Source organism: Puma concolor, chromosome D1, assembly GCF_028749965.1.
Source record: "Puma concolor isolate L17-30 chromosome D1, mPumCon1.1.hap2, whole genome shotgun sequence".
Taxonomy (NCBI): Eukaryota; Metazoa; Chordata; class Mammalia; order Carnivora; family Felidae; genus Puma; species Puma concolor.
The window spans coordinates 2,630,998-2,657,950 of NC_141676.1; the positions used below are offsets into that span (position 1 = coordinate 2,630,998).

General features: G+C 62.4%; 1 protein-coding gene across 6 annotated transcripts in view; it reads left to right on the forward strand.

The window, feature by feature from the left end:
• The window catches only part of SHANK2 (SH3 and multiple ankyrin repeat domains 2), a 497,644-nt gene that overhangs the window by 213,769 nt on the left and 256,922 nt on the right, over positions 1 to 26,953 (forward strand). For 3 of the 6 annotated variants that reach the window (XM_086676620.1, XM_086676615.1, XM_086676616.1), the window contains 3 exons: positions 5,243 to 5,558; positions 17,687 to 17,856; positions 23,775 to 23,888. In XM_086676620.1, the coding sequence (XP_086532746.1) occupies positions 5,243 to 5,558; positions 17,687 to 17,856; positions 23,775 to 23,888 (600 nt within the window). Of the gene's footprint in view, positions 1 to 727; positions 1,496 to 5,242; positions 5,559 to 17,686; positions 17,857 to 23,774; positions 23,889 to 26,953 lie in introns of those variants that run through there. The other 3 variants (XM_086676621.1, XM_086676618.1, XM_086676617.1) reach the window with 2 other exon arrangements.

A 26,953-nucleotide genomic window follows, 5' to 3' on the forward strand; every position in this document is an offset into this window, starting at 1 on the left:
GGGCGCTGTGGGCATGAGGTGGGAGACAGTGCCTAAGTGAGCAGCTACTACAGGGCCGTCACGGGGCGCGTCCCTGGCAGCCCTTCCCCACCGCACGGGGAGAGGCCGCTGGGCGAGGCGTCCGACCCCCCGGGCCGTCTTCCGCGGCAGACAGACAGACAGACACACAGACGCCCGCGGCTTCTGGAGCTGCCATTTTTGTCGGCCCGAAGTATGTCGAGCACGTGGGATTCGACTTACATGTCCCCGTTGCTTTTTCCTCATCCCGTCTCCTCTCGCGCTCCCTGCCTTTTTAATTTCGGAAGCAGCTCTCTTAGCAACCGAGGGAGCGCACGCTTAATTACAGCCGAGCAGCAGGTGCATCGGGCGACAGAACCGGCTCCCCGGATGCTGCATTTCGTGTTTCAGGAAGCCCTCTCTCCTCGCCCAGAAACAACCCCAGCGCCCCTGCCTCGGCGGAGCACACGCACACGCCGCCCCTCCTCCGTGCGGTCCTCAGATAGGGCTTCCTCTCCCGGAGCCTCCCGGGGTGGAAATGCTCAGCACACGTGTAAAGGGACTTTGAAGACACAGTCATTTGATCAGCTGCCTGGAATCAGGGCGAGCAGGGGCGGGGCGGGGCGGGGCGGGGGGGGGGGTGGTGGGGGGGGTAGTTAGTTTGTGTTCTCTCTCCTTAAAAAGAACGAAAAGCTGGGGGGGGGGGAGGAAATCCTGTTTCCTCCAGGGTAATCGCCACGGTGGGGTGAGCCGGGAGAAGCGATAGGTGCTTGCGTCTGATTCCTTCCGACAGAAATCTGGGTCACGTTCAGAGATTCCAGAAGGCCGGCGAGGGCTGCCCGGTTAAACGTGGGTCTGGCGCGGGGCTCATCTGGCACCGGGGCGTTCTGTCTTCTTGCCTCGCTCACCGCGTCTGCTGGCGGACAAACAAGCAGCGATCCGGGCAACTTGGCTTTCTCTTTAAAAATAAACCCGGAGGAGCACGGCGCGTTATTTTTAGCGCCCGGCGCGTCGGAGCAGCCGTGGCCCGAGCCGCAGCCTGAGTCTGCTCGGGGAGTCGGGGGCTCGGGGGCTCGCGGCTGCCTCCGGTGTTTCCCGGCCGCCCCGCCGGCGGAGGATGCCCGCCTCGTTCCGCCCTCCTCCCAGAGGCACTGATCACAAAGGCAGAGAGTAGAGCTGCTCACATGATGGGCGCCAGCAGCGGCCGCAGGGTTTGAGAGCAGCCCCAGGCTACGCACGGTTGGTTCCCAGCTGACAGACAGAATATGGGGTGGGCTCTGTCGCCAGCGCGCCGGGGCTCGCTTGCCCCGCCGTGCTCGGAAGCGCGCAGCGCCCAGACGCCCGCCGCCGCTCCCCGGGTCCACGCCGCCGCACCGCCGAGGGGCCGGGCAGCCTCCCTTGCCTTCCTCCCGTCTGCGAAGGTTATATAATGAGCCGACTGCTGCCAGAGTCAGAGGGAAGATGAAGTCTTTGTTAAATGCCTTCACCAAGAAGGAAGGTAAGGGCGAGCTGTCGGGAGCGCGGTGCCTGGGCGCTAGCGGTTTCTCACTGCCTCTGCGGGGCAGCGGGGGGGGGCACTCCGGTCCCTCCCGGAATCGCTGCCGGTCCCTTCTCATCACGTAAGGGAGCGATCGCTTCTGGCGCGTGACCGGGCTTTGTGGCGGTGGGTCTGGAACGCGAGCCCCCCCCGGAAGGTGCCGTTTTGTCTGCCTGGGTTCCTAAGTCCCCGGCCCCTGGTACCGTCGCGTTCCGGAACGTGCTGCGTGGGAAACTAAGTCCTATGGAAAACAAAGGAAGTTTTGACTAGTCCGTCCGCTCCCTGGCGGCCGCTGGGCGCTTGCTCGGGCACGAGGAGGGTCGGGACCCGATGCTGGCCGCGCCGACAGGGCGGACGCGTTGGGAACCACTCCTGGGCTCTCCGTGGCCATCTCTGGGTCGCAGCTTCCCCGAGTGGATGGAAACGCAGTGTGGCAGACTCCGAGAGTGCATATGCTTTTTGTCACACCTTGTGTAATTTCTATTGTGGAAAGAAAATGTATAAATAAATGCATGTAAGACGGCTGAGAAAATATCCGCCCACTGAGAGTTTGCAGATCGCCTGAAAGAAGGAAACAGTTGGGTGGAATATTAATCATTTTCAGACAGGAAAAGAGTTATTTTTAACCCTTTTCGCAAAAAAAAAAAAAAAAAAAAAATCAACATTTCCACGGATGGCTCCAGTGAGTTTCTCAGACAGAGAACTCCTGTCTTGTGAAATCAGGTTTATGAAGACATTACTTTGGAGGAATTAGGAAGGTACTTACCAGCCCGAGCCGTAAAACAAACATGGAAAAAATTTCCAATTATCTTACACGGGAAACTAATTTAATGCGAGTCTTGGTGATTAGGTGAGACGATTGTCATTTGAATGCTCGCCCTGACATTACCTATGCGATTCTGTTTGAGTATATCCACCTGATCCCCAGGGCAGGCTGTGTTTCAAAACACCCCGGCCCCTCCACCCCCTAACCCCCCCCCCCCCCCACCGGGGCACCAATCCTTCGGAATTCCGACCACTGCCCACGCCCCCACTCGCAAAGCCGGCTTCAGCCCCTGTCTTGGGAATTGGTCTGAAACACGGCGTTTGTCCGGGTTCATTTTCTTACATTATTAACCCAGATTCGTTTTGTGGTACTTTGGGTTTTGTCATCCACGCACGGCGCGGAGACGTTCATTGGGGTTCATTCCATGTGTCTTCTGTTTTTTCATAGATTTTTCTGCCCGCGTGAGTCTGTCTCAGCCATTGGCAGGACCGCCCCCTCCCCCAGTTCCTGTTAAGGGCATTAATAGCTTAGAGTCACATCAGTCAGACAAATGGACCCAACTCCGTCCGCCGGGGAAGCTGGAGGCTCTGGCAGGAGTTCACGTCACAGAATGCACGCGTTTCCTCGTCTGGGGGGGGTCCCCTCCCCATGGGTAGCGTGAGCCCGGGCCTCTCCTCGGGGGCGGGAGGTGGGGGGAGGGGAAGCTGGTCCAGGAGGCCGAGGGCCGGGTCACGCTTTCCGCTTGCTGTAGCTGCTTGAGGGGTTGGCTTTCTCGCTGTGACACAGTCCTTCAGCTGGCAGACTCTGTGCACGAAAGGTAACCATCCTCTGGGGCGGGTGGTGCAGTCATCAGCCCTTTGCGCAGTCTTCGGTCCCCCACCCCTTTGCCAGGCAGGTCTCAGGTCACCCCAAGGCACCCACCGGCAGGTGCATTTTTCAGACCCTAAAGGATGAGGGCTCAGTCCTCACAGGAGTCATTCTGGCCTCTGTCTGCCCAGGGGGAGTGACCGATGAGGCTGTCCCTCACGACCAGCAGACCACCAAGTGGGGGATGTTCTGGCAGGTGGGGTCAGGCCCTGCTGATTCCCCGGTGGGCTGAGCCCCTTAAGAGACGGGGGTCCCCGGAGGAGGATGCCGCCGGCCTTCCCCGTCGCCCGCCTCTCTCCCAGCCAGGCCGGCACGTGTGTGTTTCCTTTGAGGAATTCAGAGTGGGGTCCCGGCCGCGTCCTGCTCGGACAGGGGTCGTGTCGGAATGAGCGCACGCTGCCGCGTGTTGAAAGAATGTGACCTCCCGACGTGTCCCTTCCAAAGGCTCAGCAGCTGTTCTGGACGTGGATTCCCAGTGCCCATCCTGAGCCTCCTGCCGTTTTTACGCGTCTTTCCCGAGTTGGCTCCGTCCCTGCCTTCCCGGACCGTCCTGCATCCTGGCGAGGCGGTGAAGGGGTGACTGGGTCACAGCTGTCTCAGTGGAGCCCGGACAGCGCCACCTCTGTCCCCTGTGAGCCCGGCTGCCCAGTGTGGTCGTCGCTGAGAGCAGGGGTTGATGTCAGGCCCAGGCTCCGGGAAGGGTGCACCTGTCCTTAGTTTTCATGAAGTACTTCACCGCAGCCTCTGACCTTGGGCAGTGCGGATGGCAAATTGTGCTCACAATACTCTTGTCCTCTGAGACGCTGAGACTCCCGTCTCCAGCCCGGCTCCCCTGGGAGGGCACGCGCAGCCCCAGTCTGTGTGCACTGACGGCCCTGGCCTCAGGCGGCACAGACTTGGGAGCTCGCTCGCCCGCTTCGTCCCAAAGTACACCAACCCCATGGCGAGCGGGAAGCTGCCCACGTGTCAGGACCTTGAAGGAAGCCCGCGTCCCCGGCTCCTGGGGTCATCGGCATCTGACTTCTCCACAGCCTGGAGGGCTGCTTCTCTTTACATGCGTCTTCTTAGAAAGGACACTTTCTATTTCTGGCTCCAGCCCGCGGAGCAAGCCCGAGTGGTTGCAGCGTGCACGCCTGCACCCACGGTCCCCGTGGGCAGTGTCCTCGTTCTGAGTCTCTGGGACGCTGAACTCGGCAGAGTAAGGGCCTCGCCTGCAGTCTAGAACTTCGTAGGAAGACGGGTGAGGTGGGCTCACCTCTTCCTGCTTCACCCTGCGGGGCCTGGTTTGAAGGGTGGACAAAGAAGCATGCTTGGAACCGAAGCAGACGCCTTGGACAGTGCTTGGAGGGCCGTGTGCGTGTCCTGGGGCGGCTGTGACACAGTCCCGGAGACTTAGTCCTGTGAAAGGCTTACCCAACAGGATTTATTGTCCCCCTGTCCTGGTGGCCGGAGCCCGAGGTCCAGGCGTGGGCAGGGCCGGGTCCCCCCGAGGCCTCTCTCCTTGCGTGTGGATGGCTGTCCTCTCCCCGTGTCCTCACGGGGCCGTCCCTCCGTGCGTGTCTGTGCCCTGATCGCCTCTTGTTACACGGACCCTGGTCACACGGGATCAGGGCCCACCCCGTGGCCCCGTGTTACCGTACCCACCTCCGTGGAGACCCCATCGCCAGATGCCGTCTGGGGCGCAAAGGGTCAGGACTCCACCACCGGACTTGCAGGGGGACCCAGTTCAGCCCACACCAGGGGCCAGGCTTGGGTCGCGGTGAGGACGTACCTGTGGCCGTCTCAGTGCCCCGGCTGCGTTGTGAGGCCCTCACGCGCGTCTCGGCTGCGGACGTAGCGGGGCGCTGGCCCCGATGGAAGTCGGACCCCGAGTCCCTTCCATGTCAAGCGTTGGCTTGAGCCTCCGTGAGATGGAGAGGTTCTCAGTGTCCGCCTATCGCTGCTTCTGTGTCGGGGCGGGTTCTGCGCGCGGCAGGGACCAGCGGGGGCTCAGGGCGCGCGCAGGGGCGTGTCCGCGCCCTGCACGGAAGGTGCCACGGGTGCGCTCACCCCCCGCCTTGTTCTCTCCCACCCAGTGCCCTTCCGAGAGGCCCCGGCGTACTCCAACCGGAGGCGGCGCCCCCCCAACACGCTGGCCGCCCCCCGGGTCCTGCTACGCTCCAACAGTGACAACAACCTCAACACCAGCGCGCCCGACTGGGCCGTCTGTTCCGCCACCTCCCACCGCAGTCTCTCGCCCCAGCTGCTGCAGCAGACGCCCGGCAAGCCCGAGGGGGCCGCCAGGACGCTGGGGGGCTACACCCCCGGGCCCTACAGCCGGTCACCGTCGCTCAACAGGCTGGGTGGTGCCCTCGAAGATGGCAAGAGGCTCCAGCGGCCCTGGCACGTCGGGTAAGGAGTGGCCAGGGTGGAGGGGGCTGGCGATGAGCCGGGGGGCTCCCGCGGGGACCAGGAGAGGGGGCCCTCCCTGCTCCGTGGCTCCTGGTTTCTAGGGCTCAGGGCACGCCCAGAGGCTGGCCAGAGCACCTCTGTTACTCCAGCCTGGATGCCGGGTCACCCGCACGAGCACGTGCCCGTGACGACCTCTCAGGGCAGGTGCGGGAGGCGGGGCTGAGCTGCCTGGAGTGACCTGGGGCTGGGGCTGGCGTCTGGGGCCTCGTTTCCTTTCCCTGTGCTTTGGACTCTGGCTTCCCAGAGTGAAAGGCGAACAGAGAGGGCGCTAAGGCCACCAGCCTGCTCCTTGCCACTTCTTCCTAATGCCGCATTTAAGGCAAACGCACCTGCCCGATCCAGAACCCGAGGTCCCACTCTGGGTCTGGGCCCTCCCCCCATCACATTGGCCACCTGGTCATGGAGAATTGCTCGCATGAGGATGGGACTTCCGGGGCGGGGGGGGAGGGTGGGCTCACGGCTGGGGCTCAGGGCTGGTCAAACAATCAGAGCAGCCACGGCCCCCCGCTCCCAGCAAGGCCAGTCTACTCCCCTTGGGCCTGGGCCCGGGTCCTCACGCTCCCGCTGGCCGGCCCCCTGCCTGCTGGTTCCTGGTTTCCACACCTGTGCGTGGCGTTCCCAAGCGTCTGTCCCCTTGATCTCTGTCCTCACCCGTGGTGGCCCAGGAAGGCCCGCTGACCTGTTTTCCTGGTGAGCACAGGTGACGTGTGGTGCCCGCTTGGCCCGGCGTGTCACCGGATTCCCTGTCCCACCTTGTCCCATCCCCCCCACCCCAGGGCTCTGAGGGCACTTGGTTTGCCAAGCCTGCCACATGAGGCTTGCTGACACCATGTCCCCGGCTGACGTCTGTGATGCTGGGGACACGGGGGCCACCCCCCGGGGGGCTCTGTCCCACAGGTTCCGTGTGTTCAGAGTGGGGTGCAGGCGGGGAGCCTGGGATGGGAGGGAGGGTCCGTGCTTCACACGGTCCCGACTGGGGGCTGACGGCTGTGCTCCGAGCAGCAGCGGGCAGGTCTCCGGATGGGGGAGGACGCGCCCGCGGGAACCATGTCCCCCGGCCGCTGGGCGGGGGTCTCGGGCCTGAGGCTCTGTCTGGACGCAGGCACGATCCCAAGCCCACATCAGCACCTCCGCCCCGGCACTGCCTGGCAGTCTCGTTCTCCAAACAGTGAGATCCAGTTTCTGGCTCTGGTCTAGATTCTCAACTCTGAGTCGCCCCGAGGGAGAAGTCCCAGGTGCTAAGAACAGTTTAAAGCTAAATTAAAGGTTTCCCCCGAGGCGGCAAATCACACTGTTCGCTAGAATCACGGCTATCATTTTAAGAAGAGCGTGTCCCCTTCCTCCACGACGAAATCTAATACGATGCCGACGGCACTGTGGCCGGGGACCCCCAACGCCGCAAACAAAATACTGCTTGTGAAGGGGAGGGAGGAAAGGCACCGCTGTGCCTTGCCGGGCCCTGCCTGGCTGTCCCTGGTGTCCTGTGCGCACGTGTGAGGTCCTTACAGCGGCCTGTCCTGAGCACCCAGGACTTCCGGGCCCACGTTCTGGACTCCGCCCTGGGCCAGCTACTTAACACTTTGTGCCTCATCCACACAATGAGGGTCAGGGGAAGCCCGGCGCCCCGGGGCTGTCTCTAAGATGGGATGAATGAGCTCATGGCCGTGCCTTGCGCTCGCTAAGTGCTCCGTCTATGCAGGCCCTTAGGTGAAGCTCCAATCTGCGTCCAACCCAGGACTGGGCGCTTGGCCAGGCCGACTGCCTGTGTCACCCAGAGCTCCGGGCAGGACGGTCAGCCGTCCAGGTTTGCCTGGGACCATGGGGTCGTCCCCAACCATCGGCCTGCTCTCTGTCCTGGCCCAGCCGGTGCACTGCCCCGGGAGGCGGTGCCCCGATCCTTAGTCCTGCTGTCTCTGCCTTGTCCAGCCTTCCTCCCCAACCCTGACAGGTGTCTCTGTTCAGGATCCAGCTCCCTTGCTGGACAGGAGCCACTCTGTGACAGGAGCCGTGAGCTGCTGGGGGGCTTCCCCCAACCCTCCTCTGTCCTAACGGGGACCTGCCGGGCACCCCAGCTGCCCCTGGGAAAGGTGGGCCTTTGAGCCGCACGGCAGGCTGTCTGCTTCCTGGTGAGGAGACCACGCTCTGGCCTTTCAGACCACGTCCAGGCGTGGAGCTGGCTGCACAACCAGCCCCGGGGCTGGGGGAGGCTGGATGCCGGTTCCACAGCATGGCCCCCGGGCCTTGTGGAGGGCTCAGGGAGGTGGCCGAACCCCTCCAGTCTGTCTTTGTCTTCGTAGCTCAGAGCCCAACCCTTCCCCGGGGCAGACGGACCCTGGCTGGCGGGGGGCCTTGCAAGGAGGCCCCCAGAGCCCTTCCTGGTTCTGGCAGAACCCAGGGTGGGGTTAGGAGGCCCCACGTGGTGGAGGGAAAAGCCTGCTCCGTCTACACACGCTGTCCCCACGGTAGCTGCTCCGGAGGCCCCCCCACCCGTGGAGACCCCGTGCCGAACCGCCGGGTCGTGTTGAGCTCTGCTCCTGCCCTCCGTGGGACTAGACGCGTGACCGTTCTGTGCGGTCTCCTGTGTAGCGAGAGGCTGGTGGTTTGTGATGAGGGTTAACTTGAATTTGACTCCCGTCAGGCTCACGTTCTGAGGTCACGTGTGGCTCACGGTGGGCTCCCCAGAAGCGTTTGCCGCTCTTGGCTGTCACCGAGACCTTTAGAAGGACGCCGTGGCCACCGTGGGCCGGCACTGGAGGGTGTCCGGGGCCACTGTCCCGGGTGACAGCTCCAGCCACGAGGCAGGAGAAGCAGAGGAAATCACGTCGGCCCGGTGGAGGGAGACCCAGACTCCTGACACGAGGATTTGTCCTCAGGGCCCCCCTTGTCCCCTCCCTTCCCTCTCGCCACCGGCAGGGAATCCCGGACACTTAGCAACGTGATCAGGCAGAGCCCTTTTGCTGGAATGCCGAGCTAAGGCCCCAGAAACCCCAGCCGGAAATGCGGCAGGCGCATCAGTGTGGCCAGACCCGCAGGTGCAGACTCGGTGGCTGGGTGGGAGAACCAAGGCGTCCCCAGCTGCCCGAGCCACTGCCTGGCTCCTGCTGGCACGGCTGACCGGAGCCCTCCCCTGCAGGGCTCTGTGCTGTGGGCAGGGTCAGCCTCCCCCGCGGAGCTGGCCTCCCATAGCCAGCTGACCTGAGTGCAGAACAGAGAGGCAAGGAGGTCCGCAGAGGTCAGAACCCCTGTACCTGCAGACCCTTGCGTGGGCCTCAGGTGCGGGGCTCTGCACACCCCTGCCTACCACGGCGCCCTCTGGTGGCACCCACGGGCATGGCTTGTCCGCGTCCCTGAGGACCCCTGGCCCGTCGCCCAGCAGCTGAATGTGGAGAGGAGGACCCGGGGGCCCGCCGGGACCCCTCCCTCCAGTGACCTCGCAGGCTGCCCTGGTCTCAGCAGCACAGGGAAGCATTCTGGCCACCCTCTCATCAAGGGAGCATCTCTTGGTGGGTTTAGCTCAGCACAGTGGGGAAGGCTTCTGCTTCTGGGTCCAGGCAGAGAGATCCGGTGCAGCCCGGGGCCGGCTGGTGGCATCTCTCTGAGCCTGAGCCGTCGGGCAGAATCCGGCGGGGCCTCCGCAAAGTCTTGTACCCAAGTTACTATCGTGTTCCAGAGCCTGCCCGCGGGAAGCTGAGGCCATGTAGGCGCTTTTGGGGTTTCAGATCGATGAGATGGCAGGTGCCCGGCGGCCCCCCAGTGTGGGGGGCCTGGCCATCCAAGGGGGTCCAGGTGTTGGGGCGGCAGGTGCCCGTGGCCCTCTGGGGGAAGGTGACATCAGCATTGCCAGTAAGTGCCCCCTGAGTGGCGCCTGCCTGCCCGTGAGCGCCCGGGAAGGAACGCCAGCCGGAGACAAGGGCCTCGAATCCCAGAGCAGGTCTGCTCACAGAATAGAGCCTTTGGATGGAGCCGCAGACTTGAGAAGTGAGAGGCCCCGTCCCCTTCCTTGGAAGGTGGAAATGGGCTCTGGAAGGTTCTGGGGAGGCGGGAATCCATCTAGCCCTACGCGCCGTTTCCAGGAGACAAAGTGCCCATCTTGTCAGGCTTGTGGGTGTGAAGGGTCTAGCTTGGGTCTCCCTCCGCGTCTGCCTGCGATCCCTCTCCCTGCTTCCTGGGGGCACGGGGACCACAGCTCTGCTCCCCCAGAGGAACCGGGACCTGGCTTCCTCAGTGAGAACTCAGTGCAGCGGCTGCTCCCTTCCTGTGCCTGCCCTGACCCAGAAAGGGGGTGGGGGTGAGCTCCAGCCAGCTGGGGTGCGGGCAGGGCTGGGGTGCGGTCTGGGCGGAGGTGGGCGCCGGGTGGCCCTCCTGCTGCCCCACCGCTGCCTGACCTAGTGCGCTAAGGGCGCGTCTGTCCGGGGTTGTGTCTGTCGCCGGGCAGGCGGGTGGGGCCGGGCCGAGGGGACCCACCATGGGGGAGCAGGTACATCTTGGCTGCTGAGGAATCAGTGTCCAGGCACCTCACGGGCCACCCCTCACCTGCCACTCTCTCTCCTTCTGCGTTTGGGGACGTTCAGCCTTTGCTGCCTCCGTTGGTGACACAGATGTGCGAATTCCCAATCTCCTCCGTTCTGGGCGCTCACCGTGTGGAAGTGAATGCCGTGTCCCCACCCCAGAAATGAGGGCAGGAGACACATAAGCCCCTGACAGAGCCGCCCCCCGCCAGGAGTCAGAGCTCATGCAAGTCAGGGCTCAGACCTCTGTGGGGGATGGGGGGGGCTCCATGGAGGAGGGGAGATCCCCAAGTGGGGAAAGAGGCGGGCCCCCCGGGCCCAGGGAGGGGTGAGGGGTCCAGTGTGACCGGAGCGGACAGCGGAAGGTGTCAGGAGGGGGCACGTTCAGAGCGGCTCCCCATCCCTCGGGGGCTCCTGAGACTTCCTCTCCCCGCCGCCCTCTTCTGCTTGGAGCCAGGGGTGGCCTTGGGCTTGCAAACGGCCAGGAGCCCAACTACAGCGGAGCCAGGGGTGGCCTTGGGCTTGCAAACGGCCAGGAGCCCAACTACAGCGGAGCGTGGGTTACCATGGAGGGTGTTGGAGCGGCTGGACGGAGCCCATGTCCAGTGGCTCTCACGTCTCTAGAGTCCACCAAGTCCCGGCTCACAGGGGTGCCCAGCTAGTGTCACTGTGGCCAGTGGGATGGGACATCCCGATGACCATCCATCCCCAGATCCCTTCTCAGGACCCCACGTGGAGGCTGTGGGTTGTGGGGTGCCGTTACTGGAACAGTAGAGGCAGGGCAGAGCACAGAGCCCACGCTGGGGCCACCGTGCCCAGGGCAGTGAGCGCTGAGGATTCCCGTGCATCTTCCTGGCCCGGGGGCAGAGAGGTGACGGTGCTGATGGCACAGGGGGTGACGCAGGGTCTGAGATTCTATACCGAAGACACAACGATCAGCGGACGGTAAGAACTTGGGACCTTTTGGGTTGGACATGCCTTACCCTCTTTGCCAAGCTGCAGCACTCTCCTTCTGCCCACTCGCCCTGGGTGAGCCAGGAACCTGGGGAAACCCCGATTTTAGCAGGTCCCCAGGTCTGCCAGGTCCCTGTTCACCCTGGACAGCTGGGAGATGGCTCAGTTCACTCGTCCGTGTCACTCCACAGCCAGCCCCCCAATTTTCTGATACGGAGAATTCAGTGATTTGGCCCTTCTACCCAAACAAGTGCTTGGAATTGCATCTGGCTGTTCTTGGACGGAGCACAAGGGAAGTGTTGACAGTGTGGGGTGTGGAACTTCAGACCATCCTCACTGTGCAGGCGGGATGCAAGGGGCCCAGCCGGTCCCCCCATGCCTCCTTTCCCGGGAAGGGATGGCTCTCCCATCCCCAGGCCACGGAGGAGCTCTGCTCTGGCTTCTGCCGTGGGAAGCTGGAGCCTGGAGGACACAGTGCATAAACAGAGGATGTTGTGAGCATAAGACACCTTTCCCTGCAGCGGAGGGCATGGTCACCAGGGCTCATCACTGCGCAGAGCAGGGAGCCCTGGGCTGGGATCAAGGAGCTGGGATGTGAGGTCAGCTGTGTATCAGCGTCTAGGTCACTGTTTATGGAGACTCTGTTTTGCATCTGCAACATGGGACTTAGTGAGGTTCAAATGAGCGGGGAATGAGAAGATGCTTTAGCTCTTGTGGGAGGTCCAACATCACTGCACTAGGCAATGCCTACACCACGCAACACTCTGGTCTTCGGGGACTAATTCCTGTTCTTAGACAAAGCCTTTCCAGGCATGGATTGATGGGCTAGGGAACTGACCGTCTGCAAACAGGCTCGGGAAACAACTCCCCAGATCGGAGCTGTGTTCACTCTGACTTCTCTGCCCAGTGACGCACACTCTGGTGCCAGCTGGAAGCAGGCAGCTGACACAGGTAACTTGTTACCCACTTACCAGTAGAAGCAGGGAGTGGTCATGGTGCTAATGTTCGCTTAGCACCTACAGAGACTGGTTCCTGTTGACTCCTTCTCCAGTCACTGTGGACCCTCCCCTCTTATCAGAGAGGGAAACAGGCTTCAAGAGGTTAAATCACTTGTCTAACATCTGTGGTAAGAGGTCAGCTGGGCATCTGGCAGGGTCCCTTTTGAAATTTGGGTGGATGGGTAAATATGAAGTTCAGATAAGTGGTAAGATGGAGAGGTGGGTGGACAGATGAATAGATGGATAAGTGGATAGATGGGTAGATGGATGGATGTGGGTGGGTGGATGGATGGATGGATGGATGGATGACTGGAGGGTGGGTAGATGGATGGGTGGATAAGAGGATAGATGGGTGGACAGATGGATGTATGAATGTGGTGGGTGGGTCACGGATGGATAGATGGGTGAGTGAATGGATGGGTAGATACATGGATGGATGGATGGATGAGAGGATGGGTGGATGGATGAGAGGATGGGTGGATGGGTGGATAAGAGGGTAAACGGTTGAACGGATGGATGGGTGAACGGATGGATGGGTAGGTGGTGTCTAGGTAGGTAGAGAGGAGGGTGGATGGGTTAGTGAACAGCTGGGTGGATGGAGGGGTAGATGGATAGATACCATCACCCCCAACACAGAGTCAAGCTAAAAATAGAAAATGACCACGCAGTCATGTATTATAGCTCTAGAAAGAGAACGTTATCAGCCCCGAGACAAGATCACGACCGTGTAACTCCGGTCTGTGACGGTGACCAAGCACGTGCAGTATGTGGGGTGTGCATGCGCGTGCGCACATGCGTGGGGGAGGTGCTTTGCCAGGCTCTTAACTGCTCTCTCTTCCCTTACCTCGTTCCTCTCCTTTCTCTCATCGTCGCGTTGGGGGACAGAGGCTGTGGTCAAGCCAACCCTCCCCAGTTTAAGTCTCAACAGCACTTCCTTCCTCCTCTCCCCATCCCTTCTCTCCATCCATCGCGCCCAGTCCCCCCCCCCACGCATCTCTCCATCCATCCGTCCATCCACCCACCCACCTGTCCGTCCGTCCTTTGCTTCGTTTACCCAACAGAGAGCGAGTGAGCCCCTAGGCTGCGCCAAGCCCCGTTGGGCCCTCGGGATAACATCACGGACCAAACGGTCTTCGAGGAGCTTGTATTCAAGTGGGGGCGGGGAGGCGAAAGCCAACGAGGAAAAAGCGTACGCGAATCACACTTTAAAGTCCCTTCGTTCAAAACTCCCTCTTCTCCAGGAGCCCAGAGTGGGGCTCAGCTAAGGCTCTCTCGCCAAGACCCAGGACGACGGCCTATCCTTGTCCCTCGACCCGCTGGCTGCACAGTGGACGTGCTGGCCCCCAGGCTTCTGCCGGGCGCAGGGGAGGGTGCTGACGTGCTGAGTCCATGGCGCTGCGAGGCTCAGGTGGTGAACACCGCGGGGCACTTTCCTCAGGCCCGGGTAGTAGGCCCGCCACTCACCGTCGTGACGTTTCGGCCCTGCGGCCACGACGTCACGGTTAACAGTGGCTCCGGCTCCCGGCCTACGAACGGTCTCGCTCCCCAACTGTCCTCTCAGAGTGGGCCGTGAAGGCTGATGCTTTAACACCACGGGACGGGATCCGGAAGGACTCTGGTGCCTCAAAGTGCGTCAAGGTGGAGACGCGAACGTTTTCCGACATCGTACGGCGCGAGACCGGCTCGGAGACGAGGCGGGACGGTCGTGCCTTCCGACTGCGACAGCGCTCCCGGCCCGGCCTGCGCCCGAGCTCCCATCAGAACGTGCGACGATCCCAGCCGAACTTCCCGTCCACAGTCTGACCGCGTGGCAAGCAGGCGTTTTAGTTGCAAGGGGCGCTGAGGAGGCCCGTGCGGACGCCCGGTCCGGGCGCGAGTGCAACGGGGCGCCTTTTCCACGATGGCAGCTGGCGTCCGCGGCGCGGCGCGGGGGTTCGAGGCGCGGGCGCCTCCAGCCGGGCGCAAACGCAGTGACCCCACGGGCCGAGGCCCGAGGCAGGAAGTGTGCGAGTGGTGGCTAGCGGTCCCCTCTCGCAGCCAGACCCTCAGCTGAGGGCCTACTGCGTGCCGGGCACGGGGCTCACGGCAGGGAACAAGCCAGAGGTGGTCCCTGCCCTTGGAACCGGGGACTAAAGTAGCACGTGGATAAGTGAACGATCTGACCTGGAGGGGCACCGTCCGGTCCACGGGCAGCCGTGGCCACGAGCCACGGGCCGGAGCCCCGTTTGGACGAAGCGGTCCAGGAGCACAAGGGACCCGGGTGCGGCTAAAATCCGGAGAGAGTCTGGAAGAGCAGGAGGTGAGGGGGGCAGCTGGGAAGGAGCTGGTCACACGGGGAACCCCGGGTCAGGAGTCCGGCGTGGATGCCGAACCCACTGTGACGACGATGAAGTGTTCCAGGCGGGGACCCAGTGGCACCTCCCCCTTTCTGGTGGGGGTCCTAGGGACAGCCGCCCTCCTGCTGCACGGCAAGACAGCGCAGACCCGCCCAGAGGACATGGGGCTGGGGGAGGGGAGCCCGGAGGCCTCTCTGGGTCGGGGAGGGGGGCCCGTCAGAGACCCCGCCGGAGTCCCCTCTCGCACCCACCCTGGCTTGTGCCAAAGATGCGGACACTGGGAGCTGCCGTTCAGGGAGGCCAGGCACCGCGTAGTAACGTAGTAAGTGGACCCCGGGGGGGCCTGGGAGCGCGTAGCCCAGAGGGATGTGAACAGACCAGGCACGCTTGACCGGACATGGGGCTCACGGGGAACAGATGCCCCACCTGGGTTCCCCCGGACCCCGCGGGAGATGTGGCGTCTCTCACTGGGTCCCGGCAGGCCTTCAAATGCCGCCCAGGCAGGAACCGATCTGGGGAGGGAGGGGGTCGAGAGTGGGGGCCCGCGTCCTCGGAAGAATCCGGGACAGCTGGAGCGCGTCGACAAGGAGCGCTGCCTGGGGCGCCCTCCTCAGGGCGGCCGGGGCCGAGAGCAGACCATGGCTGCCCTCAACGTGCGGCGACGGGGTCTGGAGCGGCCTCTTCTCCGTTACCCTCCTGCCGCCCCAGCCCTGGGTCCCACCCCTGCCATCCCTCAGTGCACACAGGGCAGGTGCGTCGAGGACAATTCAGCCACAGTTTACAGAGGTCTGGGGGCCCTGGTGTGTGGTCCTCTCCCCAAGCCCACCCCTCTCTACCTACCCCAAGCCTCTTCTGAACCCGTCTGGTGCAGGTGAGTGGCCCCAGGGGCCACATTCCCTATTGAAGCGGAATTGGGTCCCTTGTTTTCCAGGACTCACCTTCTGCGCCCAGAAGCCAGAGAGGAGACCCCCTCATGCCCTTACTCTCCTCTGAGCCCTTGGTCTCTTGGGCCAAGCCGCCCTGAGTCTGGCTGAGATGAGGCGGACTGAATTAATGAATCGTACCCTGAGCTCATGCAGGTGCCACAGAAGGCTGGCGGGGTCCTCTCAGGTGGGAACATGGCCCAGCTATTCTGGCTTTCCCGAATTCTTTCATATGACTGCCAGGTGACCCAGGTTGTCCCTCCTCTCTGTGAGTCCTCTGCCTTGCCAAGCTGTTACCTTGGACCAAAATGTGTGTGTGTGTGTGGGGGGGGGGGGGTGCCCACAACATGTCTTTTGCAGAAGTCACTCCTCTCGGGGCTCCTGGCATGCCTGGGGATAAATGACATCTGTCAGAAGGAACATCTGGGTCTTTGAGAGGAACCCCAAGGTGGATTTTCTTGTGCAGACACATTGATCTGTAGCTGGCCAGGCAGTGAGAGGGTAACTGAGGAGGTGATGTGAGCCCACTGGGCAGGGGCACCTGGTGGTACCCAAGTTCACAGGGGCACCTGCGCCCCCAGGATTCGGTGACCTCCATCTGTGGCTTGAACTTGGTCAACGAAGGCTCCGTGGGAGAAATCACGTCCCTGGGGACACACGGCCCCCCCAGCCCACGCTCAGTCACGACGGTGAATTCGCGGGCCCAGGACGTAGTGCTGCCCTGCTCGGTGAACTTCTACGAGCACGAAGCAAAGCGTGTGCCATTTATCAGGGGTGCAGGTATGGGTAAGGACCGCGCAAAGAAACATGGAGGGTTCCCATTAACCCCCCCAGCGTGAGCGGTCCCGTCAGCTTCTGAAATTCTCCTTGCAAGCCTGTTTCACGGCAGCCCCCCACCCCTGCCCGTGCGAACGTCCTCCTCGTAGAAAGCTCGAGGCCCCATCCGCGGGCTCAGGGGCCACGGTATCCATAGTTGAGTGGGGCCCCACCGCTGGGGACGTGAATTTGTGACACGCGTCGGCCCCTCCTGAGGCTCAGGTGTGGCTCCCCAGTTAGAAATCCCTGCCCAGCTTCGACCTTGTGTGTATGCTCTTCCTAAAGACCCCGTCCCGGGAAGACGGCTCAAGGACACCTCGTGTTGTCACCCATAAGAACGAGGGTGGGCGTGCTCTCTTTCCGCTGCCCAGAAGTGGCCGGCTTTGGCCACCCGTCACGGGGGTGCGGGGACGTCGTGACAGAAGCCCCTCAGCGCGTTTCTCTGTGAACGCGCCTCCCGCGCACGCATAGCCCCCCTGTTGGGGCGGCCGGGGTGTTTCTCACTATCCGGCCTGGACGTTGACCTGGAAACGTACGCTCTTTGTGAAATAATGTACAGCACGAAAGGAGGGGCCCCCCTCTTGTGAGACATCTTGTGAGCAGGGCTTCCGGGAGCGGCCACGAGTGTCATCCTGAGAGCTCTCACGGAAGGTGCTGGTGTTTCCGCACCTGGAGTGGCTGGTGCCCGCACGGCGAACCTGATAACATGCCAGAGAACCAGGGTCTGCCCCGATTTCTGCCTCGCTGCAGTCCTTTATTTTTATTTTTCTAAAAAATTGTGTTAAAGTGCACATCGCATACAGTTTGCGATCTCACCTGTGTTCGCACAGTTCCGCGGCTCTGAGTGCGTTCACGCTGTTATACGGCCGTCCCCACGTTCCGTCTCCAGAACTGTCCGTCTTCCCAGGTGGAGGCTCCGTCCCCGTGAACACAGACCCCCAGCCCCTCCCCTGGCCACAGCACCCACCGTCTACGCTGTCCCCATGAGACACTGACCCCCAGCCCACCATCCTACTTAGGGATTTGATACTCCAGGCACCTGCTTTCAATGGAATCACGTCAGGGTCGCCTGCCTTTTCTGACTGGCTTCTTTCACTGAACGTGACGTCCGCAAGGTCCATCCGTGGTGTAGGAGACATGGGAACGTCCTTCCTTTCTGAGGCTGGGTGTTAGTCTGCTGTGTGGATGGGCCGCACTGTTTATCTGTTTGTACTTGCTGGGCACTCGGTCGTTTCCATCTTTCAGCGTCGTGAGCAGTGGCGCTGTGGACAGGGCGTGCAAACGTGTGTTTGGGGCCCTGCTTTCAGTTCTTTGGGGTTTATTCCCAGAAGCGGAATTGCTGGAATTACCGTTCTCTTAACCACGAACGCTGCCCCCGGGCCTTTTCACGCCTTCGCCTCACCTAGAACCGGGGGCTCCTATGTGACCGCTTGAGCGGCACGGTGTTTGTGACGAATGGATGGGCTGCGGGCCTGGAGTGTGACGTGTGCTGTCTCAGGCCGTGACCCTCTCCCTCTGTCCCCTCCCTCTCAGGCCGGCTTTCCCGCCTGGAGCGAACAAGGACACGCTGTCTGCCTTCGAGTACCCAGAGCCCAAGCGGAAGCTCTACAGTGCAGTGCCGGGGAGGCTCTTCGTCGTCGTCAAGCCATACCACCCCCAGGTCGACGGCGAGATCCCCCTTCACCGCGGCGACAGGGTCAAAGGTCAGTGTCCACCCTGCTGCTGGGGCTGGGTCAGGCCGGGGCCCCATTGGCCTCAGTGGACCCCACGTTGGGGTGTAGGTGCCTGGGGGCACATACAGAGCCCTGGGAAGGCAGAACGGGGAACAGAGTGACGCTCGCCAGTCATTCTGGGGGGACATAGCTGTGGCATCCCTGATGCCTGTTAGGGAGCAGCACACACACGTCTAGAATGAGATTCCATTACAGAAAGTGCAGGGAGGGGGGCAGAGGTCCTTTCTACCTAGAAAACCCCGGAGGGCCCCAGGAAGAAGCGGCGTGGAGGGGGGTACCTGGGGGGGCTCAGTCGGTTGAGCATCTGACTTCGGCTCAGGTCGTGATCTCACGGTCCCTGGGTTCGAGCCCCGCGTCGGGCTCTGTGCTGACGGCTCGGAGCCTGGAGCCTGCTTCGGATTCTGTGTCTCCTTCTCTCTCTGCCCCTTCCCTACTCATGATCTGTTTCTCTTTCAAAAATAAACATTAAAAATTTTTTAAAAAAATGGTGTGGGAGGAGGACCCGTCACAGGTCATATGTGGACATGTCTTGTTGGGATTTGGGGTGTCTAGGTAGATGGTCCAGCAGGAGCCACAGCCTGGGGCCGATGGTGTTCCTGGGAAGGAAGCCCGCCAGGTTGGAAGGAAGTATTCCCCAAGCAGAATCCTGGGAAATGTGGTCGAAGAGAATTGAAGGGCTCCATGAATGCCGGGCCAAGGGGTTAGACTTTGTGGCCGGGGTCCTAGGGAGCCAGCGATGGTTTCCGAACAGGGAGAGGAGGTATGGAAAGTCTTTCAGGAAGGCGGGTGTAATGAGGGCATGAGCAGGAGGTTGGCAGGAGCTGTAGTCTAGCCCTGTCATCTGAGGACAGGCCTTCAGAAGATGCGTGGCAGGTGACAGACAGTGTGCCCCTTAGAGGTCGGCCGGCCGGGGCCAAGTCCTGCCTGCCCCCCCAGGTCACAACCCAGCGCCCTCTTCTGTGCCCTGTGCTAATCCGGCTGACCTCAGCTGGCTTTTGCAAGTGTCTGGTGACAGGTGGAGCCCTCTTCTCTCATGGCCCTGCCTGGTCGTCCAGCTACACGTAAACTTGGCCATCTGGTAGCCCGTACAAGTCCCCGGAGCTCTGTTCATTTTCTTTCCGGCACTTTTCCTCACCTTAGATCACGTCTGTTGATCTTTTCCCAAAACTCTTTTCTCTGAAACGTTCCCTTCGCTGTTAAGGCCATCTCGTGAATTTTTTCTAATGTTGGAAATTGCACGTTTAAACTCCAGAGTTTCCGCGTATATTGTTTCTGCCGTTTCCTTTCACGCAAGACCTCCCCTTGCCCTGTTGGGGTTTCTCGCTCCCCGAGAGCATGTACTGTTCTAGGACACTGGAGTGGTCCAGTCGGCACACGGAAGTCCCAGTCTTTGAGTCCCCCGTCCGGGCCTTCTCAGGCTGGCCTTGCTTGGTTTCCTCTCCTTGTGAGGACGGGCTTTGTCCTAGCAGGTCTTGGTGTGTCTGGTGCCCTTCTGTTGCATTGTGGACATCAGGCGGCTTAGTTGTGGGGATTCTGACTTCACTGAGTTTTCTTCCGTTTGGCTGGGTGGCCTGGGTGACAGGCCTGCTCAGATCTGGAGCCCTGCTGAGCTGCTCGACCCCCTGCAGACGGCTCAAGGGATGGGGCGGTCTGGTCTGCCGGCCCCTCTCAGGCTCCTTCCCTTGGGACTCGCAGGCTCTGGGCCGCGGAGCGGGGCTCTCTGGTCCAGCTTCCCTCCCACAGGCCGGGCCCGTGTGCCTCCCCACCCATTCGGGCACCTTCCTCTCCGAACCCGGGGTTTGCGGCCACCTTCCCTGGTGGCTGCTGGGGCCTTGTCCATCACACCCGTAGGCGGAAGTCCCTGCACCGTCCCTGTCTGGGGCAGGATTCTTGTCAGCTCTCAAATTATAAACATTCCAGTCACAAACGTAGAGGTTCACACAAGCCGCAACTTTGAATCTTAGCCCCAGAACGCGTTGCAGGGTCGACTTTGTCCCCTAGGAGCGAGCGGATTCCCGCTGTCCCCGTGACAAGGACGCGGCTTCTGCAGACGGGCTGGCTGGTGGCTCCGCCATGGCGATCACACGGGGCCCCGGACAGAAGGCGACAGAAGTGATTTTGCTGAGTGCCTGGGGGTCCACACTGCCGCCTCGGCCGTGCCGCTCCCTCGCGGATCCCCTGCACCGCGGCTGCGGGGGGGTGTCCTGGAGGTGCCCCAGGGACGCGCCCCTCCCCTTTCCCCCGGCCTGGTGGGGGCACCTCTGGGAACAGGCCCTCTTCTGAGAAAGCTGGGCAGGCCAGGCCCCTGGGACTTGCCCCATCCAGGAGCCCTTGCCTGAATACCGTTGGGTGATGCGCGAATCCGGGGGGGCTGGCGGCCGGTGTGAAGACAGAGCACCGCCCTTTATGGCCTGCTCTTACTGTGTCTGTGTGCACCCCACCCTACCTACCCCGTGGCCCCCAACACACCATCCGGGACTCCCTGGCCGGCCCAACTCTGAGGTCGGCTAAGCCCTCGGCCCAAGCCCCAGCCTTCCTTTGATTCCGTGTGTTTCCATGGCGCTCTGCACCCCAGACGCACGCGGGGCTTCAGCCCGGGCCGGCAGGTGACCACCGGCAGGTCGCTTCGTATCTGGGAGCTTTGCGTCTGTCTCCACGCATCGGAGACGATAACAGAGTAGGTGGAGGTGGAGACCCCTATCCCTGAGCGCCTACTGTTTACTCCGCACAGCACTGGGCACGTCACGTGCGTTTCTGCACGTGAACCTCGTAGCAGCTGTAACTCCGGTAAAGACCTCCCAGTCTTCCCCCATCTGGTCACCAGGGGCCCAGGACCCAGGTCTACTTGGTCTGGACTGGGAGCCACGCCGGTCCCACCCCTCCCGCTGTGTCTGCTCCGACCTCCAGCTCTGCTCACCTGTACCCGTGTTCGTGCTCTCGACCCGGTCTTGGAGAGACGGGAGGCAGATTTACTGTGTCTCCTTGTATGCGGGACTGGAAACAGAAGGGCAGACAGGGCACAGGGCTCGGGTCAGGGGAGTGGGGGCCGTGGGGGCGGCAGTGAGAGACGGAATCCGAGGAGACCCCAAGTCTGCAGCCGGATGAAGGGAGGCCGGGGAAGAGTTGGAGCCTCACAGCCCAGGGGCAGCGGGAAGGCGGCTCGGGGCAGAGGGGTGGACCCAAGCCGCCGAGGGGTCCCCCGCTGGGCAGGAGCCCTGTGGGCAGTGGTGTGAGGGGATCCGCCCCTCTCTGTGTTTCCAGGGGCCTCGCCCCAGACTGGGACCCAGCCCTCGCTGCAGGAGAGCAGGGTGTGTGGGGAGCCGGACTCATCTCCCGTGGAGAACAGAGATCAGTTCCCAGACTCGCGCCTCAAAGGGCGAATGCAAAGGACTTCTGTTCTGAAGGCAGCTGGGCAGGCCATGCAGGCCACTGACAGTTGCCCTGGAGCCCGTTATGCTGGGCCTGGGCCCCCTTCCCTCCAGCCACACTGTGTGGCCTGGTCTTGTGAGCAGCCCCTGCATCCTGGCTGCCCGGCTGGCGACTGGTGGGGTCCCGGCAGTAGACGGGAAGGCCCTGGGGTCCTGTGGATACTCCCCCGGCTCCCTGACCCTCAGCCGTGGAGGGTGGATCTTACTATTCCCAGTGGACCATGGAGCCCGTGCACCTGGGAAAGCATCTTTGGCATACCTCTCCCTAATGTGGGTGCCCGGGGACAGGGGTGTGCCTGCTGTGATGCCCCTTGGGATACTCTGTGAAGGAAAGCCCAGGATGGTTTGAAATTCAGATGGCCTACAGCGACGTTCTAATCAGGGGGCTCGATGCAGAATGGGGGGCCCTGTCAATCAGGCTGTCCCAGCCCAGGGGCTTGCTCCCGGACACTCAGGTAGATCCTTCCTCGATGACCCAGGCAGGTGCATGGCAGAGGGGGGTGGGGACTCACTCAGTGACAGTCCCTCCCAAGCCCGGTAATGGCCCGGCTCATCTAGAACCTACAGTATTCTTTTCCAAAGTACAAGGCAGGGCCGTGTGTCTCTGGAGGGGAGAGGCCCGCCCGGAATAGCAGCCAGGAAGCGGACAGCTAGACCAGAACCTTCTCCAACCGCCATGCTTCAGCTGTGGCCTCGGGAGCGCGTGGGCTTATAGAGGGCGAGTGGATACTCCGTTCTCAGGGTGCAAAGTGTCTACTTTTCAGTGACTTGAATCAGCAGTTTATGGGTGAGCCCAGCCCAGCTCCCTGCTTGCTTACAAGGAACACCCTCTCCTACCTGGGGACAGGTGCACCCTGAGATGGTGGGCGGACACAGTCCCCAGGGCGCAAGCCCAGACGTGTGGCCGATGGTCCGGCCGACACGGTTGCGGGACTCGCTCGCAGCTCCTTAAGGGCAGAGGGCCGGCCGTGCGCAAGGCCTGAAACCCAGCAGACGCTCCAGATGGGACCCAGCGTCCCGCCTGCACCCTCCACCTGCCCCCTGCCAAGAGGACCACCCGCCAGTGCTCGCCCCCCCGCCTCCCCCTATCCACGCACCCTGCCGTTTCTCCGTCAGCCTCTGCCCCTTCCCGTGGGTCTCGGGATAAAAGGAACACACTCGGAAGCATGACGTGGTGTCCGTGAAACTGTGGCGTGTCTTCCCTGACTCTGTGGTGGGGAGTCTGGAGACGGATGGGCAGGGAGCACGGGGTCACGAGCCTCTGCGTCGCACGCAGAGCTCTGGGGGCGTTGTCCTGCTCTGACAGATCGGGAAGCCCAGGCCCGGGGGTGAGAAGCTTCTGTGCGTGCCACGCAGACAAGGTGTGACCTAGGCGTGTGGCTTCGGGCTGCCAGCACAGGGGCAGGCGCCGGGCCTCCCGCTGCCGCCAGGCAGTGCTCCATCCGCGGGGCCCCTCTGGGGTGTGGGTCCCGGCCAGCTGTCTGCCCGGGGCGTGAGGGGCCGGCGTCAGCATGCGACAAAACGCTTGAAGCTGCTCGTGTCCGCATTTCACTGGCAGAGTGGCCCCCACGGGCAGGCCCACCACCCCTTCTCTCTAAGGGGACCGGCGAGCCCCGCTCCCTGCCTGCACCCGTGTGATCAACAGGCCCTTCCCTGACCTGCTGGCCCGCCGGAGGCACGGGGCTCCGGCTGGCGCCCTCCGCCTCCAGTGCTTCTCGCCTCGAGGCCGCACGGAACACTGGGTCAGGGGACAGCCCCCCGCTGCTCGGCCAGCTCCTGCTGCACAGGGACCTCCCGAAACTGGTTTAAAAGATCAGGGAGGGGCGCCTGGGTGGCTCGGTCGGATAAGCGTCCGACTTGGGCTCAGGTCGTGATCTCACAGTTTGTGAGTTCGAGCCTGCATCGGGCTCTGTGCTGATGCCTCGGAGCCTGGAGCCTGTTTCAGATTCTGTGTCTCCCTCTCTCTCTGCCCCTCCCCCGTTCATGCTCTTCTCTCTCTCTCTCTCTCTCTCTGTCTCAAAAATAAAGAAAAGATTAAAAAAAAAAAAAAGATCAGGCAGACCCGGACCTTTGGACCCCCCTCCCCCAGCTCGGAAGGGGCAGACGTGACCTCATCGTTCCTTCTGTCCGTGGAGGTGACCTGTCCCCCCACTTTTTCCACCTGACATCGTCGATGGCGGGGGCTTGCAGTTCCCTTCTCCCGTCTCAACTGGGACACCAAGAGAGGGGACAAAGTAGCCGTGGGACTCGTGGTCTCAGATTGCATTAGGTCCCTACCCAGGCCTAAGGGGAGAGGAGACCTGGGCAGTCTGGTGTCCACACCCTCAGCACCATCTTCTCGAGGGAGTCTGTGCTAGGTCCCCTCGTGGACGGCTGTGTAGACCTGGCCGAGGGCGCCGTCACGGCTCTGTCCCGGGCCCCCGAGCCCACCCGCTAACGGTTTCCCCCTCTTGTCTCTAGTGCTGAGCATCGGCGAGGGAGGCTTCTGGGAAGGCAGTGCCCGCGGCCACGTCGGATGGTTCCCTGCCGAGTGCGTAGAGGAGGTGCAGTGCCGGCCCAAGGACAGCCAGGCAGGTAAGGCGGGCACCACCCTTCACCGCCCCTCGGGCCCCGGGCGACCCATCGGGCGCGCGGGGCGTGCGCTGAGAACCGGCTGGTGCCTGGCTACAGAGAAAGGCCGAGTTTCACAGCAAGGATTCCTCTGTGTCATCGAAAGAGGTTGATTCAATTCCTCTGGGCTTTGTCCAAACCAGAAATAGGTTGCAAGACAGTGCGGAAGCATTTAGTTAAGGGGCTGTTCAGTACACGTTCCAGAAAACTTGGATCGTTGGTTTCAGCTTCGGAAAAGGGCTTTCGTGGGTTGAGTGAGCCCTGCAGCCTGGTTATATCTGTCTCTCGTGCGGACGTCATGAATGGGCAGCTCGCCTTTCCTGAAAGGCCCTCCGTGCCCCTCCCCCCCCCCCCCCCCCCCCCCCGTAGAACCACACAGTTTGATGTTTCGATGAAAACCACTCGGGAGAGGTTGGGGCTCGCGACGGAAAATCATTTCCCTGTCTCTCAGAACTCCAGATATAGCCTTTGCTGCAAACCGTGTTGAAATCAATTGCCAAAACATTGACTTGAGTAAAACGTTGAGAGGTGATCGCTGGTGTAAAATGGTGTTGAGCACACATCTGCTGGCTGCTGGGGAGAGCGAAGCATTAGCCGTCGTCCGCGAGGAGCCGGGGCCGCGTGTGCTCTGCCGGCCCTTGGCCGAGTCCCGGGCACGTCGCACACACGTCTGAAGCAGCCGCGTTTGCTCTGCGACCAGTGGCTTGGCTGCGTCCATCGTGCGGGCCGGTGGCCCCCGTCCCGAGCAGCTTCCCAGCCCACGCGTTCCCCAGGGAGCCCCTGCCCCGGGGCCAGCGCGGCCGGGAAACGAGGCGTTCTGAGGACACGTGCTCTGGAAAGCGCGGCGGTGTCTCCCGATCCGCCGGGTCCCCCAACACGTGGCTGGCTTTGCAGCCGCTCGGGGACACCCAGCTCTCCAAGAACTTTGGTCTCAGAGGGCCGTCTGTTTGCGCTAAGCTTCCCACTGTTCGGTCTCTGCTCGGGTTCCAACACCGGTGGGGGGGGGAGGGGATCGCGACGTTCGCCGTATTGTAGGGGTGTTGAGGTAGCAGGCAGCCTGACCTTAAGCTTGGAAGGTGAGGCTGCCAGGTGCTCCAGTGGGGAAGGCGGCTGGGAGGGGCAGCCGCCAGCCGGGGGGGGGGGGAGCTGATTTTCCTGGGGGTGGTGATGCGTCCACCGAGCCCCTGGTACCAGCCGGACCTCCAGGCAGTGCCTACGGCCCCAGCCCACCCGCATCCTGTCCTGCAAATGGCCCGCCCAGCCCCTCTGGTCTGTGAAGGAAGGGCAAGACCACAGCCTACGAGCGCGACTGCCCTTCCGCCGAATGCCCCCATCCTCCCGGTCTAACTTCCCTCCTGACGGGGAGGGGAATCCAGCCGTCCTCCCCTCTCCTGCTCCTTCTCTGCCTGCCCGCCAGCGCTGCCCCGCTTCGCCTGGATAAGATGCCCACGGGGCGGGTGGGGGCCGTGCAGCGTGTCCAGGCTGGTGGTCCCTCTGGAACGGCTTCCCGGGGGCTGTGGGTGTGCGTTGACCGCGGGGAAGCTGTCGGGTGTGGTGGACGTTCCTAGAAGGATGCTTCTTGCTCCCGCAAGGCTCTGCAGGTTGGTGTCCTTTTGATAGAGCCGTGTTCTCCGCCCAGGCCGACGCCCAGCCCGCCGTTCAACACCCTGGGGCTCCGGCCAATCCTGGGGGTTGTGCGCAGGGCCTGGAGAACTTTGGAAGCGGGTCCCTGACTCCCGCACGACTGCGCCAGACCCTGGACCGGCAACAGGCACCCTGGGCACGTTTCCTGAGCCCCCCCCCTGGCCCGGACCGCTTGCGGGGCTGAGCCCGAGACTAAACACGGGTCACGTTGTCTGTAAGGATCTTAGGAGCTGGAGCAAATTGCACTGTGACAGATGACCACAGACACCGAAACTTCATTATCTTGTGGGTCCAGAGGTGAGGAGTCTGGGGTGGGTCTCACGGGCCACAATGCCAGCATCAGCAGGGCCGCCGGCCTTTTCCAGAAGCTCGAGGGGAGAACACACGTCCCTGTTTTCTCCAGGTTCTGGAGGCCACGGCATGCTTGGCTTGTGGCCCCCTCCGGCCAGCCTCGGAGTGTGGGCCAGGCCCCTTACCCCGCGTTTCTCTGACCCTCTCCCACCTCTTCCCCACCTTAGGATGTGTGTGGTCAGATTGGGTCCCCCCGGGTCGTTCAGGCGAGGGTAAGCTGATTTGCAACTTCCTTCTCCCTTTTCCACGCAAGGTCACTACTCACAGGTGCCAGGGATTAAGGCTGGAGTGTCTCTGGGGGCCCCCCTGTGCCCACCGAGGATGGGGAATTATGAGCCCAGTAGCTGTGCTGTGACGTAGGCTATGGGTCAGAGGGGGAAGGCATCCTGTCACCTGGGATGGAGGGCGGTGGCACGGAGAGCAGGGTCTGAGCTGGATTTGGGGGCCGGGAGGTTCTGATGCGACTCCCGCTGGGTCCCGTGTGCCCTGGGCTTTCTGAGCTTGTGACTTAGCACGATGGGTCCTTTTTCACAGATTTCTTTTCTGAAGGTATGATTTACGTGCAGCGAACCGCAGCGGGTGTAAGCGTAGTTCCGTGCGTTTTGACAAATGTATATCCCTGTGTCTGTGACCACACTTGGGGTACATTTTCACGACCCAGCACATTCTCTTCTGGGGGCTTTCCGGCCGCCCCAGCCCCTCCCCCGTCAGGGCTCTGCCAGCAGAGGCCGGCATAACCGGCTGAACCTCACAGAGACGGGCACCCTGTGGCAGGCACTTCTGGGGTAGGCTCCTGGCAGCTGAGCGCTCTCACGTTCAGCCACGCTGCTGCAGGGACCACGGTCCGTCCGTTCTCGTCACCGAGGCGTACTCTGTGCCATACTTTCTTTGTCCGTGCTCCCAGCAACGGGCATTTGGGTTGCTTCTCGGTTTGGGCTCATAGGGGGGTTTCTGCACGCGCCTTTCTCTGGACACGTGTTCCCCTCCCCCGGGGAAATCTCCGGCTGTGCACCTGCCAGGTCACAAGACAAGAG